Raw genomic sequence first — 20,334 nt, 5'->3', positions numbered from 1 at the left:
TGCCCAGCGCTTATTGTAAAAGAGGAGTCTGTGAAAATGGTACGTACATTACATGCAGTATGCTGAAAATGAAAGTTCTTAAAAATAATCTTGGTCTGTAGGCAAGTTTGACGAAAATAAAGGAGAGGATCAATATATGGAAGATCATGTGTAATTTTCATCATAATAATTTCCATGAACTTAGCGAACTCTGTGGACGATTTTGTCATTGGTACCATTTCAGTAGATGATGATTCCGGTTTAGTGTCTGACGAGGTGAAATATTCTTCCGACTTAGGAAAAGAAAGCCTTCAAATAGGCCTATTACCCAGTGGATGGTATTAAATTTTTATTATACTTGCTATCTTTAGTGAAAGTTTTCCACTTGATAGTCATGCGAGGCATAACCGAAATGATATCTGATACAGTGATATGAGACTTGGTGGAGCACTGCAAAATTAAGGTCTCATGGAATTTAATAATTTATTTTTCTACAGCGCTTTATTGCTGGAATATCATTCGAGAACACTTCTCGAAATGAAAAACACTTGAATTCTTGTTCCTCTGGCATCAAAATTGTGCGGCGAAAAAAATATGATCTTATTTTTGATAGAGAAAACAGCACAAACAGAGATTATTCTTAAGAGTTCTGATTGGATGAAAAAGTGCCGTATGCTTTTGAAGACTTCGAAAATTATTCAGTATGGTAGGAAATAAATATTGATTTATGCGTCTTATTTAGGAAATCCCCTACGCCTTGGAACAGATTCATTACCTAATACAGACATACATACTCATTGCTAGCATCGTTTGGTAAGTCACCATAATTACCTACGTCAAGAGCATTTCTTTATTTGCCTCATTTATCATCTCGGCTGTTGCAGAAGTCCTTTTGTTGTGACAGTTCCCTAAATGCATGGTATGTATTTATTCATCCTTTGTAGGGCAGACGTAAACACGTTATAAGGTTACTGTGTTGTATAAGTATTACTGGCGTAAGTCTTAGGTAAGATGGAGTGTTATTATTGTTCTTGGGGTGGGGCGACCACAGTGACCCCACTCCCAGATTTAGGCATGACGTTGGGTCCTTAGGAAGGTTATTATTGTAGGTTATTATGATATACGTTCATTTAATTACCTTAGTTTTTTTTCGTTCGTATTTGCACAGGGATTTGTTGTATGATACGTTTGACTTTTTGTAGTTGGGGATCGGAAGTGTATCGCTATTTGTCAAAATTGTTTTCATCACATTTAAAATTTTAAAAATGACAAAATTTCATGTTGAAATCTATCAGGGCTAATTTTTGGAAATGTACCGAGTTAATGTGCTTTTTATGTCGTAAGCAACTACTTTGGCACACATTTTATATTTACAGCGAAGAAAACTTAACGTATACTGAGTATGTATGTATATGTACATATACACATACAATTATATATATAAATATATATATATATATATATATATATATATATATATATATATATATATATATATATATATATATATAAATATATATATATATATATATATATATATACACACACACACACACATACAAGGTATAATGGGTGTATGTGATGTATGTGGGGGTGGGTTCTTGCTCGTGATCTAACATACATCCTAAAGGTTTTAGGCACAGGAGAAAAAAAAAGAGGGGGCGGGGTTAGGGAATTCGTCGAATCTTCTTTATACATACAGACCTCAAAGCTTACCTGGCCCGAGGCTATTTTGGATCTCCTCCAAAGATGTGGATTATGGTGCCCGCCGAAGTCCGCATAAAATGGAATATTTTCGTTGCCGGAATTCTGGTCCTTTCCTCTCTTGTTTTTTTTTTTACGTGTAGCGAGATTTTTCCAGGACACTATAAAATTATTCGGACGTTGTGAGAGCGTTTTGGGGAAAATGGAAATATTATTAGTTGTGTTGAATTTCTGAATTTTTTTGATGGAAGTGAGAGACAACCGCCAAGCTGATATTTCTTTAAGTTACAAAGTTGAAGAGTTCGGTATTTTTTCAAGGAACAATATAATGTTTAATGGGAATCAGTGAATTACGAGTGGCAGTTTATCTGGTAAGCCTCAAATCGTTCCGTATTTTTGTTATCATTAGCTTAAATCACTTTTTTTTTAATCTAACTTCATCCCTTCTTTCCAGTATTGAGGGCAAGCTCGTGATCTTGAATTTTGTTTATATATATATATATATATATATATATATATATATATATATATATATATATATATATATATATAATTTATGAATTATGAATGAATGAATGTATGTATGTGTGTATGTATGTATGTCTAATATACTGGATGCTACCGGAGCCTTATTAAAGGGTAGCAGTTTGGCTTTGCTGCTTGTAAGTAATAGTGATAGTTTTGGAAACTTATAACGCCGTGTTTCAGCGCCAAAAAGTACCCACAGTATCGAAAGGGTTTTAGAATATTTGGGGTTAGAAATCCCTAAATGCCTGAGTGTCCTCTCCATTGTCAGCTAACGGCGGTAACTTTCTCTTGTACGTTAAAACAACATGTTGTGAGGTTGTGCAGCCCCATTCCTTTTGCCATTTTTTTTTACAACTGTGGAAGCTTCTGGCATTTAAGTGTAGGGGTTTTGAATGCGTGGGGATGAGGAAAGGATAGTTCCCCTTGGTGATCTGAAACAAAAATAGATATATATGAGAAGGTATGACGAAATTAGTGAGTTTGAAGTACTTGGTGTCAATGAAAACAAAATCTTGATTTTTTACCATACTCCAAATCAGAAGAAAGCTCCAAATTGTATTGGTTTAAGACAAGGGGAAGGGAAAATAGGTGTTAGATCAAGAGCGGAATGCAAAGAAAAGTCGATGGGCGTAACGATGATTAATGAATAGAAGTAAATGTAATTGATAATTAAAATAAAGGATTTTTCATGCAAGGGGAAAGGTGCCAGATGTGGCCACGAATATGAAGACAAAAGAATTTGGGAAAGAGAGTGAAGGCTCTGCTTGGATTAAAGATGAAGTATAGTTGTATCGTTGAATGTAGACTGCCGGAAAATATATATAATAAAGGAAATTAAATTCTAAGGAGAAAAGGAGAGAGATGATGTTGAAGAGCCAGTGAAATATCTGGAGAAAACGAACGAGATTTTGAGATAGGAAATCGCTTAGTTACGATCAAATGCAGTGATGTTGAGGGGTCTATAGGTCTAAAGTATGCAATTAGTGAGATGCTATCTGAAGAGAATGCAGTCTTGTGTTGATGGGATGAGTATTGTAAGACTACTAACTGTAGATAAAAAAAAAATCCCTTTTTTTTTTTTGAGGTCGGTGGTGTGGAAGTCAATGAGTTGCACTGTAAATTTGAGATTGGTTATGGGGTGACTTTTAACGATATCAAAAAGTCCAGTGAAAGATGGGAAACGTGATATACTGTTGACATGTTATTTATTCTGAGATCATTTTCGGTACTGTGAGTAGCTGGGTGACTGGCTAGAGTTGTGTAAGCTGCTTTGTTAATTAGGACGTTCGCAGAATAATTGAGAGAGATAATTGTCTCTTGTCTGAAGGTGAGGTTATAGAGCACAGATTATTGTGTGTGCATGTGAGAGAGAGAGAGAGAGAGAGAGAGAGAGATGTATGATATTGAAAGGCTCCTTCTTTCAATGCACATAAACCAGCATTTATTCATTGGGAGCAGAGTTAAGAGGTACTGATAAACATTAAATTGCCAACGGGCTCCCTGTATAGTCCCAGTGCCCGAATCCTCGTCGAGTCGGAATTATTTTTGGAGAGTGAAACACTTCCTCGGTTGTTGTTCCCGTAGTATTTTGGTTCGAGTAGTCTCCCGCGCGAGATTAGCAGTCGACAGTGGAGACCAAGGTAATAGACCGACCTCCTGCACGTGGTAAGCGAACGCTGTTCACGTGGACAGAGGCACCACTTTTTGGTGATCGAGGAGGTGTAGGGAGAAGAGAAGGAGGAAGAGGGCGAAGGAGTTATGTAAAGCCTGCTGCATAGCAGCAGCAAGAGGCTCTTGAAATTTGGCTGACCAACTTGGCTGTTGCTTGTCCCGAGCGGATTAACTCAGATCAGTCGATAGGATTCCCCTCAAGAATTTTTATTCTGGTAAATTTTTCTTCGTAAAAGGGATGAAAATTTAAAATGTCTGTCTTCATTTTTTATTCATGATTAATTAAAATTGTTTTCCTCACTAATCACAGTACGAGAAAATTCAAAATTGTTCTCTCTCTATTTTTTCCTTTATGAATGATTAAAGATTCTCTCTCTCTCTCATTTCCCACAGTACGAGCTGCTCTTCTGCGTGCAGGAGGAAGGCGACCCAAGCATAATGCTTGTCAAGCAACTGATGAAGAAACACCCTCATGTGGACGCCTCCTGTTTTACAGGTGAGTGGCGGGCGGGACGTCACTCCCCAGTTTTCCTTTGACCTCTTTCGTGTTTACTTTGGAGAGAGTCAGAAGTTATGAAATGGCCAAACATTTATCAGTGTATTTCCGTCGTTCTCTTATTAGTGATGTGGCTAGGGTGTTCGTATAAACATTTTTTCAAAGAACAGAATCTGCAATTGTTTCATTGTAGCATAATACAAAGAATTAATTGTTTCGTTGTAGCATAATACAAAGAATTCAAGTTAAAATGATATTGAAGGTAGCTAGCAGGCTTTAGAAAGATCCCAGCACTATGATTTTAGATACAAAAGAAAATATTGGGTATTTTTAATCATTCTGGTAATTACCTGATAATAAATAAGGGAGCGCTATTGCTTTTCTGTAAATACTAAGGAGTAGAGAATTGTTCAGTGAAATGTAGATAAATCATTTTATTCTTTTGGGCTTCAACTTAAGTGGGAGGTTGTTCATCTGGATTGGCAATTAGTAAAAAGCGTAAAATCCCCAGAAGACAAACATCATTTTGATCTGCTTATGGACACCGCCGAAGAAAACATTAATCGTGACGTTTTTGTGAATGTCATCCCGCCTTTATTCGCAGGTGGTCTAGAAGTAGGCGTCAACCCAAAGATCAATAATATGCAGCCAGGATACTTGGCTGCCAAACACGAGTTGATCCTCATATCCGACTCGGGTCTTATGATGAAGGAAGACACGCTGACCGACATGGTCGATCACATGACCGCCGACGTCGGCATCGTCCACCAGATGCCCTTCACATGCGACAGAAAGGGGTGGCCAGCCATCCTCGAAAAGGTAAGGCCGCCAGGATCTCTCTCTCTCTCTCTCGTGGGAGGTATATTTCGCTAGGCCTAGTGTGGATGTCGCGACTCGCTAAGATGCCTACACCGACGAGTGAAGGCGAAGAGGGAGGGAAATAAGACTTGAGGTCTGTATGTCTGTCTGTCTGTCTGTCTGGGTGTCATGACAGGAAGCTCGTCGTGCTGCAGTTGATATTCCATGTCTTGTTCTGGTGTTCCGTGCATCTGGAGGATAGGTTTTCCGTTTAGTTGTGCCTCGAAATGTTACGCAGGGAGAAAATATTTTTTTAAACTGGATCGTTTGATGGGTATTCAGGTATCGTTGTTTTGGAAGAAATTATGATTGACGAGTAATGTAATATTTCTTTTTACACGAGCATTTTCCCACAGTTGAAGTATAGTTAACAAAAGAAACCGTCGCGTTAGGAAACATATATCCATGTTCAACAGTAGAGCAGGGCATCTTGAGTGATAAGCCAAATTATATAATTGTTCACATTCTGTGCATTCAGATTGGAGTATGTTCATTGTTCGAATATGAATTACATGTACGTGTTTACATATAAACACACACACACACACACACACACATATATATATATATATATATATATATATATATATATATATATATATATATATATATATATATATATATATATATATACATATATAACATATATAGTATATATATAATATATAAAATATATATATATATATATATGTGTGTGTGTGTGTGTGTGTGTGTGTGTGTGTGTGTGTGTGTGTGTGTAAGGAGAGAGCTTGACACCCTCCTATTTGCTACTCGGTCATTATTTGAATGACTGAAAGTTGTATTTTAATTTAATTGTATCTAGCTACATAAAATGACATGACCCCATTTCAAGTAAGTTCTCACAGCTGTAATGCTCCCGCTCTTTAAGAGTACTCGTTACCGGGTGTTGGTATTTTGGTATTTGGGGTATCCTGAACGCAGGACCCACTTACTGGGTCTTGCCCAAACCCAAGACACATTTCCAAGACGTAAGTAAACAGCTGTTTTCGTTAACGTAAGTTTTTTTTTTTTTTTTACCAAACTTTTAATGTTTTTTATAATTTTCAGTTGACAAATTATCATCGGTCTTATTATTCACATAAATGTTTATTGAGTTAATAACAAATAATTTATTTTACTTTTAACATTTCGGGTATCCCGATTTATTATGGCGAATGCCTCCTGCAGAACGCATCAGTTATGTCAAACTTATAAAACAAGACTGATGGCATGGATAATCATTGGTGGTTCAGTTTATGAATTTTTCAGTATTTTGGAACTGTAAATATTGATGCAGGTGGAATGTTAATAGTAGGAAAAGTACGAAAAAGTCTAAAGCAAAAGTAAAAGTGATTAAAAAATAGCATAAACAACATTTTAAAGGAATAGTAACAAGAAAATATGAGACCATTTAAACACGAAGTAAAATTAAATTACAGTATTGTATTATTATTATTATTATTATTATTACAGTCTCAGAGAAAAGTATTGTAGAGTTCGACTCCATAAGACTGCCTCCTGTTCACGACTTATTTAAGGGCGATAGATTCGGTAATATTTAACCCTCTCAATCTGCCTGACCCATATATTCTTGGCAACGTTCTAGAGACAATTTTTTATAAATCATATAACGTCGATCCCGACTGTCGAGCCGCTGTCAGTGGCACGTTTGATGTTCTCGAAATTTATGGCCATATCTCGAAGTTCGATTTCAGCCTTGAAATTTAAATTGAGAGTTATGTATATTTTTGTTTTTCCTCCGGAACGAGTATCTACATATTACAGATCTGTCGTTATGTGCATTTATTGTACGAAGGCCGACGACAAGGGAACTTGGTGCCATTATTTAGGCGTAGTTTGAAAGGAAAAACAAAGTAACGATGAAATTCTAGATCTAACGCGAAGGAAGCGATAGACTAATGTTAATGACGGGGAAAATTTTTAGCTCAGTTATGAAACTTTTTATTTTTTGTCATATATTTTTAATATTTAGGATCGTAAGATATTATCGGTCTGAGCTTCGTCTTCACTGTAATTTTTCACTTAAGGTTGTTCATGTCTATTTGTTATTGATAATATCCAGATGTGTACACATTCAAGTGGAACCAGTAGTGTATCTTTCAGTAATACGAAGTTTTCTTGTAATGAGATGCTCATATCTGAAAGAGGCACATGTGAAGTACTTCGTTGGAATGTGGTTAAAAGCAAGGCCTGAAGATTATTAGTATTCGTAGACCTAATTTAAAGGAATATTCCAGAGGATTCGCCATATTCTAGGCTTCTGAGGAAATTTACGCTTTTGAGTTTACAAACCTCTCGGAGGGTCAGTGAACATAATGTAAATGACGCCCAGTTATGGGCCTCGATGTGTTAATTCGAGGGTTTTCGATGTTAGTATCAAGTCCGAGAAAACTTCTGCGCGCATGCGCTTGCTTACCGACAGTGGACGGTGCAAGTGAACAGTTTTAACTTGACCAGGCCTAAATGAAAGAGAAAAGAGTAGGTCTGTCGCCTCCTGGGTTAGTGGGGAGGGTTTAGTTTAATGTCCCGTTTGTTGTACTGCAGTAGGCAAGGTTGTGAGACTAAAATAAAATGGTGGTGGGACCGAATAGCCAAGCTTTTAGGCATAGGCGGAGACTTTCTTCTCAAGGACGGCCCCAAAGTGGTTGTGCCAATACGGGGTTGAATAAAGGGCGAGCCGACTTAAGTTCAAAAGGCAACTCCTTTGGAGGATCTAAGATCATGACTGATCCTATCAAAAATGTGATCTGTTCAACATTAATCAGTTGTTAACGCCGATGTAACTTGTTGTTCAGTAATCAGACACCGTGAAATTCAGATTTTGAGGCAGCGTTCTCTAGTATCGGTTTTCTCCAATCCGTTAGTACTCTCATCCAATTGAGGGCCAGACGCCACTTACCGCAATGAGCAGATGGCATGGGAGCCTTAATCATATGTGTATGATACATAAAAATTAACTTTCTATTGTTCTCCATGAAGCAAAACCACTTACCAAGATGGTTGCGAGTCGAGTAAACTTTTAGTAGCAAGCAACCAAGCAACAAGCAAAAGAATTCGAAGGTGGTCAGAGAAGTAGGTGGGTAAAGCGATCCGATTGTCGGTTGGCATTGAGCCCATCGTTTTCTTTCTCCCCTTTTTTCTTTCCCTTTGGCGCCAGGTTCTTTCCTTCGTATTTGTTTTCATTCTTTCTGTCTGTACGTGTGTCTACTCTGTTGAAGATGCAATCATAGTTTGGGGGACTATATCGTGAGGTCGGTTTTATTCACTGCGTCCTCTCCCCCCTTTTGTTTTGTTTTATTCCGCGTCAACTTTTACTTATATCTAATTGCCGAGTTTAATTCGGAAACTCCTGAAGTGTATGAATTGCAGTTGTGTAATGACTTTCTAAATGTACTTACATAGACTTTTATGTATTTGAATGTTTCATTTGTGTACGTCCGTTTTGGTAACAGTATTTATACGTATTTAAACGGGCAGTTACTTTTGTGTTGTGCCCTTACTCACTTTGATTTGAAGTGGTATAGACTCCACGTTGAATTTTTATCTGCTGTTGCTACTTAAAATCACGACGTGAACCAGTCAGATAAAATTAACTTACAGTTAAGTAAGTTGCCGCCATTGGATACGGTAGAATCAGTGGGCTAGACTCGATGTGGTTGTATGAGCCTTAATTCCCTTACCATGTACTCTGTCCGAGTTCCTCCCTTCTCAGGGAGGGTCACGTCACATCCGCGACGCGACCGCGCCCAAAGTTTACCGTGGAGATCAACAATCTCCTATTTATTCGTTTCGGTGAACATTTACCTTCTACTTAGAAAATCTTCCTAATGCTTCAGTTTTCATTATTACTGCATTCACGCCTTTTAAAAGACTGACATATCTCCTCAAAGTAGTTCAAACTCTCGACGTGCTTATTTTTACCCTCGAGTGTTGAAGAGTTAAGGGAATTCAGTTCCCAGTCTCGCCGCCTTTTGCAGGGTTAAGAAGAAATGTTGGCTTCTTCTCTTCGTTTCGTCTCTCGATCTTTCGATTTGTGAGGTGCAAACTTTAAAGGCAGTGAATTATTCAATCCTGTTCCTTTTATGTTCACTATGTTCTAAGGTGTTAAATCAGTGCAATTCGGCGTATTTATATGTTAATGTCTGTTTAAGTATTATCGTAATTTATTTAAATCTCATCTTTATTTTAATGAGACTAGTTGGTAAAACATGAAAGAGAGAAGGGGGAAAGGAATCTGAAGTAAAATTTTTAATTAATTCCATTACTTCATTTGAATTTAACAAGTATTTATACTTGTAGCAGAGGCTGTTTATTAACGTTCCGTGCTTGGGATAGACTGGGCATATGACTTTTTAACTTGTTTAATAATAGTGTGTTACCAGTGGACAGTAGATGACATTTATACACTGCCCCATCATATCTCATTCACTTTGTTTGGGAATAACTTACACCCAGAAGTAGATACAAAAGTAATGATAAAAGCATGTGACCAGGTACGGATTGGAACCTATGCATTTTGGGTTTGATACTATGATAAATATACGTAGTTGAAAAACGCCGATTAATTCTTCTGTTTCTTACAACAGGTTTTCTTCGGCACAAGTCATGCCCGAATGTATCTGTTCTTGGGACTGCTGGACGCCCTTGGCTTCGGTGTCAATTGCTGTACCGGCATGTCCTGTCTAATGAGGAAGAAGGTCTTGGATGAAGCTGGAGGTATATATATATATATATATATATATATATATATATATATATATATATATATATAAATGGGATGCTATATAGTTGGGTAATAAGTGGAGAAAATTGAATAAGCACGTTGTTACAAGTAATAAAGCGGGTGAACTTTTTTTATTTCACTGGTATAAATTTCTGTGAAGTTTATTTTTGAGAGGAATAGAAAGTTTCTTGTTTCTTACAGTAGTCAGCAATTCTTGTTAGTTGTTATTTGTATAGAAACATACTATATATATATATATATATATATATATATATATATATATATATATATATATATTACTGTGATTCTTTTAATGTCCCTAATGTTAATAGCACAAGAATTACTATACCTGTGTTGAAGATTATCACACCAATTTGGAAATGTAAAACCCTACTGTATATAGATTTTGAAATAGTATTTTCATTCCTATGCTGAATCCATGGTAATACAGTATTTTGCAGTGCCTCCTCAAGAGTGAATGAGAACGAGTTCATCTGAAAACTAAATTCAGATCATGTTCATAGAGGATTGCTGAGGCATTAGGAGAATGATTCAGTCATTCTTTTGTTAGTCATTATATAGACATGCATATGGCAGTGACACATTCCTTGGCACAAGGCTTGTTCATCTTTTCTTTTTCATCCGTCACATAAAATTTTTCATTTGCAGGCATAAGTGCATTTGGCATTTACTTAGCTGAGGATTACTTTTTTGCTAAGTACATCCAGGATCGAGGCTGGGGAATTCGCATTTCTTCGCAACCTGCTTGGCAGAATGCTGGAATCTCGCGAGTCAAGAGTTTTTTATCCAGGCTAACAAGGTAAGGTGGCATCTGATTGCAGATGTAGTGAAATGAAGTTATTTTCACTTAAATTACCCATTTATTTCCATGACTTTGTGGACTGAAGTTGAATAGGAATTTACACCAAAATAATTACAGGTGTGCATATTTAGAAACATTAAAAGATAGATAAACATAGTCTTTCATAGCATCTGACATATGCTATGCTTTGCATTCATATCTGTAATGTTGAGTGTGATGTATGGTAAAAGATTGCAATTCATACATGGGATAAGGGTGTCAGATTATACGAACACCATACAAAATTTTTTAAAAAAAGACCAAACATTTTTTGCTGTCCAAGTTGCTATGGAACAGAGAACTAGAGCGTTAAGAACAGTAACTTTACTGTGACTTTTTTCAAGTTGATTTTGTAATATGAATGGACCATATCAAATTGTTTTATATAGAGTTTGTGTAAGCCATCATGGATGTTTTCCTAGTTATACAAGTACCCATACTGTGATACAGTACTGTATATTGGCAGTCTAATGTTATTTTTACCCATTCCTAATGTTTATATTTTAAAAATGTATATTTTACTGTATCAAGTTACATAGTGTTTGCTATCATATGTTATCTGGAGCTTACATGAGGGGATGTGGAACCAGTTCCATTTTTATATGGGGACAGCTTATAGCAGACTTTTTAGTTAAATTTTATGTGCCTTTTGATTAACTTTATATTTCACTTTGGATATAGAGTTAACTTAGTAGAAGTGTGTAGCTCTGTACCTAAGTGACAAGTATTTCCTTCTTTCAGTAACAAGAATATTTTTCTAAAAATATTTTGTTTGCAGATGGTGTAAATTACGTGTAGCAATGGTTCCTCATACCATCGTTTTGGAGCCCTTCAGTGAATGCATGATACTCGGACTGGTGGCTTCATGGGCAGCTACAGTCTTGTTTCATGCAGATTACCTTACATTTTTCCTGTTTCACACCCTTACTTGGTCACTTGCTGATTGGATTATGCTCAACATTGTTCAGGTAAGCAAAGCAGCCAAATACTTCTGAATTAAAAATGTTACTATTAACTATTATGAATGAGTTATGTAAGATTCCATGGAAAAAATTTTTGGTACAAATTATCAGTCAACTTCTGGGGGAGTGAATAGATTGGGGTTCCTGATGCAGCAATAAAAAAACTGCACTTGATTTTAACTGAATCCAAGCTCTTCCTTACATGAGTCGTGATTTTTATTCACTATTCTGACATAATCCTTTTTGCTTCCATCAACCATTTGCTCTTCTTACATCCTTACAATATCAAAATTCTTGTAATCCATGCTGAGTACTTCAGTATTGAGCCTCTCTTGTGACACCTTGTGTTAAATTTGGAGTAGTACAGTGTATTGAGTTCACCTTTGTATATTCTTCCCCCACACATCCAATATTTTTACATCGTATTAAGTACTCTCACTCCACTATACTATTTACACTATAGTAGTGGAAGCCATGATCTTCTAGCAGGCATTTCTCTAGTCTTCACTACACCAGAGGTTTTGATGTACACACCTACTGGACTTGGTAACAGGCCTTTGGACATCGCAGAGCAGCCTACAACACATCATATTCCTCTAATTAAAGCCTAATTTTCAGTAACACTAGGCATGTTATAGAAGCTTTGTAGTGTTGTCCTAAAAATCCTTTTGTCCAGCTCAAAGTTTTTATTCCACAAATTATGATACCTGCTCATGTAGGCATTAGAGGAAGGAAGTTATTAAATTTGCCAATGCTATGAGTACTTTTATCAGATACCTATTCCTGTAAGTGCTTTTTGTACTATCTTAAAAACCATCATCTTTGGTTAATGCCAGCCACTGTGGAATAGTGAGTCTGATCACAACCAGTGGTGGATTGTGGTTTCTTCACTCCAAAAAAGCACCACATTAGAGTACAATAATGTCTTTTGTCTTCTTGTCACTTTCATTTGATCCATGGGTATTTGTTGAATAATCCTCACAACCCAATCCCAGCATGTAGAAAAACACTACAATCGGACTTTATTTTAATTGTCCAGTTTACAAACAAAATGTATCAGTTTTGGAAAGAAATCCATGGAAAAAAACTTCTTTAGAATCTTTAATGTTTTCTATTTATCAGATTGCTAAATTTTTCATTTGTAATTTTATTAAATATGATTTAATGTCTTTTGTTAAATTTGATCTGTCTTTACTAAGAACATGTTCTGACCAGCCCTATGAGAGTTAAGAATGTTCAATCAGTGTTTCTGGCCAAGCTGTTTAACACTAAAGTAATAATCTAGCTTTTCTTCTGCCATATTCTGGTACAGCAAAATATTTCCTTTCCACACATTACATGAACTGATGTCAATGCTGAATTATGAGGGATCCATGCTAATGTTGGCATTAAGTAAAATGAAGGTAATAAAACAGCCAAAGCTATAACATATAGGGCAAGATCAAAAGTAGTCATTCATGTTAGTGATTATTTAATTAACAGCTACATAACACACCGTCTTTATTAAATGAAAGACTTCATGGTATAATAAATCTGATATCAATAATTTAAGAGAGATCAGACCTATTGTTGGATTATAAGCATTCCTCAAACCAGAAAGAGTGCCGCACCTAAATGATTTCATTCTTGCTTTATGAATAACACCCAATCCAATCCATGTGTTTAGAGAATGTATATTAACACCAACAGTTACAACATATACTTCAATGTCCAAACTTGACCAACAGTGAATGTCACATTTTGGAAATATAACTAGTTGAGTAAATTTAAATTTTATTTAAGGCAAAGCCTATGGACCAGTCTATGAGAGGTAAATATTCTGACTTCATAGCCTAATCAAACTACATCGGACTGGAATTCTACATACCAGAAAGTAGTGCCATGTTGAAATCATTTTATCTTGTCTTCGAAATGGTCACACTCACATTATGCATGTTCGTAAATAGTTCACAAAGCCCAGTCCCTGTATGTAGAGAATGCATTGAGACAAACAGTTGGAATTAACTTTTATTAGTGTGAACTTTAACCAATAGCAAATACAGTGCCAACTTTTGAAAAGAAGTCAATTAAGGAAATTTGTCAGACTCTACAACATTTAGGATTATCCAGCTACTAAATTATAAAAAACTGCAGTTTATTAAATAGAAAACACTTCAAAGAGTAGTTGCAACATGTTAGTCTACTTGGGCTATGCAATTTAAACAAAAAAAACCATCCTCAAAAATTGGGCACAACATTTATAAGGCCACCACATAGTAGTTTAGTGTGGAGAAGAGCTATAACAACTTAGTTTCCTTTTCATTTCCTTCAGAATAACTCCTCTTCGTTTTTTTTTTTTTTTTTTTTTTTTTTTTTTTCATCATTAACCACTTGTCCATTCATTTCTTTTTATCAAAAGCATTCACTTCTGTTGGATTTTCCTTCTGCAGGTTTAGAAATGAAGAGATCTCCCCATTTGCATCTGTTTAGTTAACTATTTCCTTTACTAGAATTATAAATAAATTAGAACAGACCCTTCGGGCCAACTCTGTAAGAGCAAGATTTTAAGCTTTGTGGTTTGGCTAAACTACATACAGTATTAAGATTCCAAGATTTTCTGAGCTTTCCTACTGGCCTTTGCCCTTTCACTTCATGCATAGCTTTCCTGACTACTTTTTTCTCTCCCTGTTCATTTGGTCTTGGCATAAAAATGCATGGTTAGTGTATTTGGAAATGAACTGTATTCATATTGCTATTGGAGAGTTGTCATGGTAACCATTAAGTTAACTAAACTTATTACTAATTATTTAACAAAGGAATTATTATTCAAAGGTGCATTACTCTTTTCAGAATGGGCCACCTCCCTTCAGCAAGTTTGAATTTGTTATAAGTTGGTGCTTCAGGGAAGTCAGCGCAATATTCATTTTCCTACATGCCATCTGGAACCCAGTCATAACTTGGCGCACTGGGTCTTATAAGCTACGTTGGTGGGGTGTGGCGGAACCAGTTAATACCAGAGTAACTGTCATGTGAATGCAATTATCATATATTGAAAATTTAATGTGAGTAATAGCACAGCAAACAGACTGCATCTCTGGTGAAAGTAAAAAGAGAACATTTCTCTAGTGCGAACTGTGAACAGATGATTTGCAGCAACTGTGCTCCTATTGAACAAATGTGGACACACTGTGATATGTACTGTATTCATACTCATCCTAATGAACTACAATGCCTGTTACCACCAATTGTAGCTTTGCTTCTTCATGTGTAGGGATGTGCTTGCCATGTATCCATTTATTGGAGGGGCTTATCTCATGATGGTCCATATTGTGACAAGAATTTTGTAATTACTGTATTTTGTATGCTGATATTTGGCAGTCATATGGTATAGAAGTTAAACTATTTCTATGTAAAGAGGTGTGTTTTTAGTTTCTGTGGCATTTCTAGGAAATTCTCTCCTAAATTTTTTCCATAAACACCACATCTTTGTGCAAGTTAATTGGGAGAAAATGTAGTAAAAATAGTGCATATTTGAGCAACTTTTAAATTCACATAATTAAGAAGTCAAAGAAATCAATTTTTTTATATGATTTTGCCTTTATATTGTAGTAGTGTAATGTATATATTTGTATGTATAAATAGCAACTGAAAAGTGTCACCAACTGTTTAAGTCTTACAAAAGCAAACTTGTCATGCCCTCACCACTGGAAAAGAAGGTGGAACAGTGCCAAATGTTTGTTTTAAAAGCATAGTCCGTCCTACTTTATAATGAAAATGTATGCAACATTTTATTAATTGCAGACTGCATTGTAGTAGACAATATTTGAGCACTGCTGCCATCTGAAAGTTGGCATTTATGAAATTTTGACGTGTCACCATCACCCTAACAAGTACAATCATATCCCTAAGAGGAAAATGGGTACAGTAGTTATCAGTGGATAATACTAAGTGAAACAATGTGATTCAAAATATACAAAATATATTTCCTCTGGAGTGATCAGTCACAAGTTGTAAAATGCATGTTTTGTGAAGTGATAACTACAGAAAGAAGCCAAATCTCTTGATTTTGTACATAAGTGTACAAGTACATCATGTATAGTGTTACATGTTACTGTTTGGATACATGAATAGACAGGATATAAAGAAAGGCACAAACCAATTTAGTATGTATATAAAGGTCTTGCCATTTATTGTAAAGCCACATGTGCTTGGAATTTGGAGTGCTTGACATAGTGCTTGTATTTTGTGCCTTTTACATATGTGGCATTCAATTGCATTTAATGACTTTTTCATTAAAAGTGAAAATATTCTGTTATTAGTTTGCTAAGTCAAAGGAACCAAGAATTTTTGCTCAACGCATTTGATAAGTGTTTTTAAGTGTCTTTTGTTACAGAGATTTTGGAAAAAGTGGAAGTTTACTTGGTATGTGTTGTAGAGGTAAAACAATAGTGCAGATTGAGTACTTAATCCATACAAGGATTGTACAAAACGTGACCATATTGTATATTTAATTATTGAAAGAAATATTGCAAGTTGATTCTATAAAACTTATGATTGTCTTTGCAGTTTTCAAAGTGAATTTATTTTTCTTGTCTACAACATTTGAGCATATTTCAGAAATTCATTAAAATATAAGTGTACTTTAGTAATGATTTACACTTCAAGTCAGAAATGCCTATTATGGTTTGTGTAAGTCATATTGGTTAACTCTGGCTTTGTGCAAGACAAAATATAAGTTGCAACTTCCCCTTGTGGTTGTACAGGACAAATATTTGAAAAATTTCCAAAGAAGTTTATTTCTGCCAAAGCAATATAATTCAGCACCCAAATGTGACCTATTGTTTAGGACTACAGGTTCCCTACCTCCCTATCCATATTTGTAGTTCCGTACTTTGATCCGCTACCCAGTAACAAGGTCACTGTTTAAAAATAAATTAAATTAACCCATCATTAAAAACTACTGATTTTCTGATGTGCTGTTTCTGGTACTTCAGTCAAAATTAATGTCTTCAAATTGACTCATTTGTAAAAATCAGACTCCAATGTGCCATTGTCATGGAGGCACATTTTCCTATATCTAATTTAACCTTTGTGTGCCACTATTTTACAGATAACTTTTGTTTAATCAACAAATTAAGTACTCTAACCTTTGTTAACAATAGAAAACTCAAAACTGAATCTTGTTTGAGTAGTGTTCCTTGCTACATTCCAGAACACTGTTTTAATGTTTAGACCAATTTAATTTTCTGGTATGGCATACTTATTTTTCTGCAGTGTTGCCTAGTTGTGTGAACAGATTGGTTAGAGACGTATTTTAAGCTCTGAGCTTAAACAATTTTTGTCTAGTCATAATACAATTGCCATATATACAAATGTGGGAAACCTACTATACTGGTACTGAGAAATTTAATCACGAAACTGCAAAACTGGCATTTTTGAGAAATCAAAAGTCCTGACTTGTTCCTCTTCTTTTGTGCCATTTAAAATCCTATGCCTCATTAACATATTTAAAAGTTTTTACTTCATTTGTCTGTGATTTGCTGTCCATGTTCATTAAACTTATTTTGGTTCCTGAATTACTAAATATTACAGTAGGCATATCTCATAAGTATTTTTAATTGTCACCAAACATTATTAGTTTCATTTAGCATGTTCTATCCTATATCAGTTAGGAAGTGCTAATTTGAAGGGATTTGATGGTACAAAGCCCCCTTGAACAGTTATATCTTTCAGTATACAGTATGCATTTTTTGTCTAAAAAATTATGATTATGGTTATTGCTATTTAATATGAACATCTTTACAAAAATTATTTTTATTTAACTTTGGTTTGTTCTAATCCAAGGAAAATATTACATAAATGTTTGCAGTTGCAGAATGTTAGAACACCCTTCATTCTAGTCATCTCTCAAGCTGATGTATTGTGGAATTGGATAGTTGCTTCTTCAGTAAAATATATTTTTGGTTGAACATTGTAAATGATAGAATTCTATAGTATGTGTAAGTAATTGCATTGTTAAGATTTACAAATTTTATCAACTTAATTGCATATTATAATCAAAATTTATACGTCAACATTTTTAAATAATTTATGGAGCATACTTAATCATAATTTTATTAATTTCTTTATATTAGTCAAGCAGCATATTTATTTAAGCAATGTCTTTGTACTTTTGATCCAGCACCAGAATTTAACAAAATTAGAAATTTTACAAAATATAATTGAAACTGTTCATTTAAGTTGACATATTTTGAGATTGTTGTGGAGCAAATTTTAATGCAGTAAAACCCACTAAGAAGATTAACATTTGCTAAAAACAGTTGTCACAAAGATGCTTCATGTTCTGTAGCATTAATATTGTGAACAAAGAGCCAGTTGTAAAGGTAGGCACATGAAAATATTTTCTAGCTATTGCACTACATACAGATCTAAAAATCAAAGTTGTTAAGAGTAGGAATTTGTTACACATCATAGCAAGGAATTTTTTCAATGACCCAGTTAATTTGCCGGCTTAAAAAGCTTTGTGGCTAATTCTCATTCCCATGTACTGTATACTTCTTGGAAGTTGAAATTTTGTTAAACCACGATGGTAATAAACGTCTTTTTTTGTAACTGTTCGTTTCTTTGAAGCCTTATCTTTATAAGCTAATTTATTGAAGCCACAACCACTTAAACCTAAAATACAGAGGAACAAAAAATTACTAACAAAACCAATTAAGCAACCAATATCAAAGGTAAACAAAATGAAACTGCTCGAGTCATGGGAAGATGTTCCAACTCCTTAAAAGGTGCTTGTATCCTTCCCAAAGGACCTAGACAACCCAAGGCCCTGCCCCTTGTTGCTGCCATGTTGCCCAGTGGTGACAGGCAACCTCAACTCGACTGATTTTGCTCTGTACCATCCTCCCCCTTCCTCTTCCTCTTCCCTGTGGCCTTCAATTTCCAAATGAAGTTAAAAATGAAAAATTCTGACCCCTTCCTTGAAAGAGCTGCCAGGGGCCTAACCTGGCTCTACTAGAGGACTGTCCTTTGCCAAAGCTCAAAATGAGACCAGCTGCCCCTGAAGGCAGCTGCCATGCACTTCACAGTTCCCAAAAACACTGCACAGTGCATAATAGTCCTGAGTGTAAGTCCTCTCCACTGCACTGGACCTTACTCTTCAGAAAAAGTAAGTCCCTTGACCAATGAGTTCTCCAGGAGTCGTGCTAAAAGGTTCCTATACCAGGTTGGCCCACAGGTTAGTGGTCTGGTGAAAGTGAAACAGTCTCCCCTCCTGATAACAACCACCTAATAAATACTACACTTCTTCCTCTGAAGATGCTCCTGACAGCAAAGTTCGTCCTAATACTCAGCCATAAGTCTAGCCATGATGTTGCTTAGATGGAACCCATGACTGCAGACTCCTTTGCACTTACTTCCAATGTGGAAAGGGATGGCCCTCCCACCTGCAGTCACTCCAAGGTTGCTACCCAGACAGACAGGTCAACCTGTAAGGGCCAGGAGGTAGTACTTCCTCTGCAGAGTCAGTGGAAAGAGCAGCACCTTAGCAGACTTACTGGGTGCTAGGGAGTTCTCTGGGGCACAGTTCAGGTTCTGATCAAGCAGATCAAGGGAAGCTGTAGGATCGGGCAACATCCAGTCTCGCCCACAGAGCTTCTTCCAGAAATGAAACAAAGGGTCAGGTGACCACTTAAGAGACCTCCTGAGCCCATTCCTCTCATGAATCAGTTATAATATGACAAAGTGTCTGCTGAGCACTGCTTGTACAAGTTTCACCAGCAACCACTGTCCAAACTGCTGGAGTCTGTGGCGGGTTGGTCTGACATCTCTGCTGAAGTGGAAGAGTGACAGTATTCTGACATTTCTGCCCTGGTGAACACAACCTATGAAGGGCAGAGTTCCCAATGCCAAGTTGCAATCAAAATGCAAAAAAGTTGACCACATACAATCACCTCAGCTTTCCTCATGTTACACTGAGCGAGCACAACCTGTTAGGCTAACCCTACTTGAGCATGGCAAGCAGGAGCATACACTCAATTCTGAATTAACCCACGCTTGGTTGTGCATGGGTCAACGTAGCACTGGGCAGTGAGCAAACCAGTGCAGCACTAGGCAGTGACCTGGCCAGGGAAGCACAGTGCCAAGCATAAACTGAGTCCATTGAGTAAAGCTGGACTATGCTATCCTTGGGACCATGACCATAAACCCAACTGCCCAGCAACTGGTTTTGGGGATGTTCTGGGGCTTGGCATTATGACCAGGGTGGGCTGCTACAGGCCTCTGTCCTAGGAAGTGCAGACTCTTCGCTCCCTGCCTTAGAAGAGAAGCAAGCAAAGAAAGGGTCAAGATTGGATGTCTTCTCTCAGGAAGAGAGAGATCAAACCAACGTTGGAGAATGTACATGTGCAGACTCCTTGCATCACCCCTTTCGACTGTGATTACTAGCTCCCATGTACTGTTACTGGTTTGACCTCCTTTCCTAATAAAATAAAGATGGCTGCAAGAAGACTCCTCTGCTTCTTTAGGAGGGAAGAGTCTGGATCTTTTCTCC

General features: G+C 36.3%; 1 protein-coding gene across 2 annotated transcripts in view; it reads left to right on the top strand.

Annotated features, from left to right (window-relative positions):
- The window catches only part of GlcT (ceramide glucosyltransferase), a 154,812-nt gene extending 136,417 nt beyond the window's left edge, over positions 1 to 18,395 (top strand). For both annotated transcript variants that reach the window (XM_067129198.1, XM_067129199.1), the window contains exons 4-9: positions 4,276 to 4,378; positions 4,983 to 5,197; positions 9,844 to 9,973; positions 10,650 to 10,800; positions 11,621 to 11,810; positions 14,634 to 18,395. In XM_067129198.1, coding sequence (XP_066985299.1) covers positions 4,276 to 4,378; positions 4,983 to 5,197; positions 9,844 to 9,973; positions 10,650 to 10,800; positions 11,621 to 11,810; positions 14,634 to 14,816 — 972 coding nt within the window. In that variant the 3' untranslated portion in view covers positions 14,817 to 18,395. The remainder of the gene's footprint in view (positions 1 to 4,275; positions 4,379 to 4,982; positions 5,198 to 9,843; positions 9,974 to 10,649; positions 10,801 to 11,620; positions 11,811 to 14,633) is intronic.
- The last annotated feature ends 1,939 nt before the right edge of the window (positions 18,396 to 20,334 follow it).

The sequence above is a fragment of the Macrobrachium rosenbergii genome, chromosome 27, assembly GCF_040412425.1.
Source record: "Macrobrachium rosenbergii isolate ZJJX-2024 chromosome 27, ASM4041242v1, whole genome shotgun sequence".
Classification (NCBI taxonomy): Eukaryota; Metazoa; Arthropoda; class Malacostraca; order Decapoda; family Palaemonidae; genus Macrobrachium; species Macrobrachium rosenbergii.
This window is presented reverse-complemented; position numbering and strand designations above follow the sequence as displayed.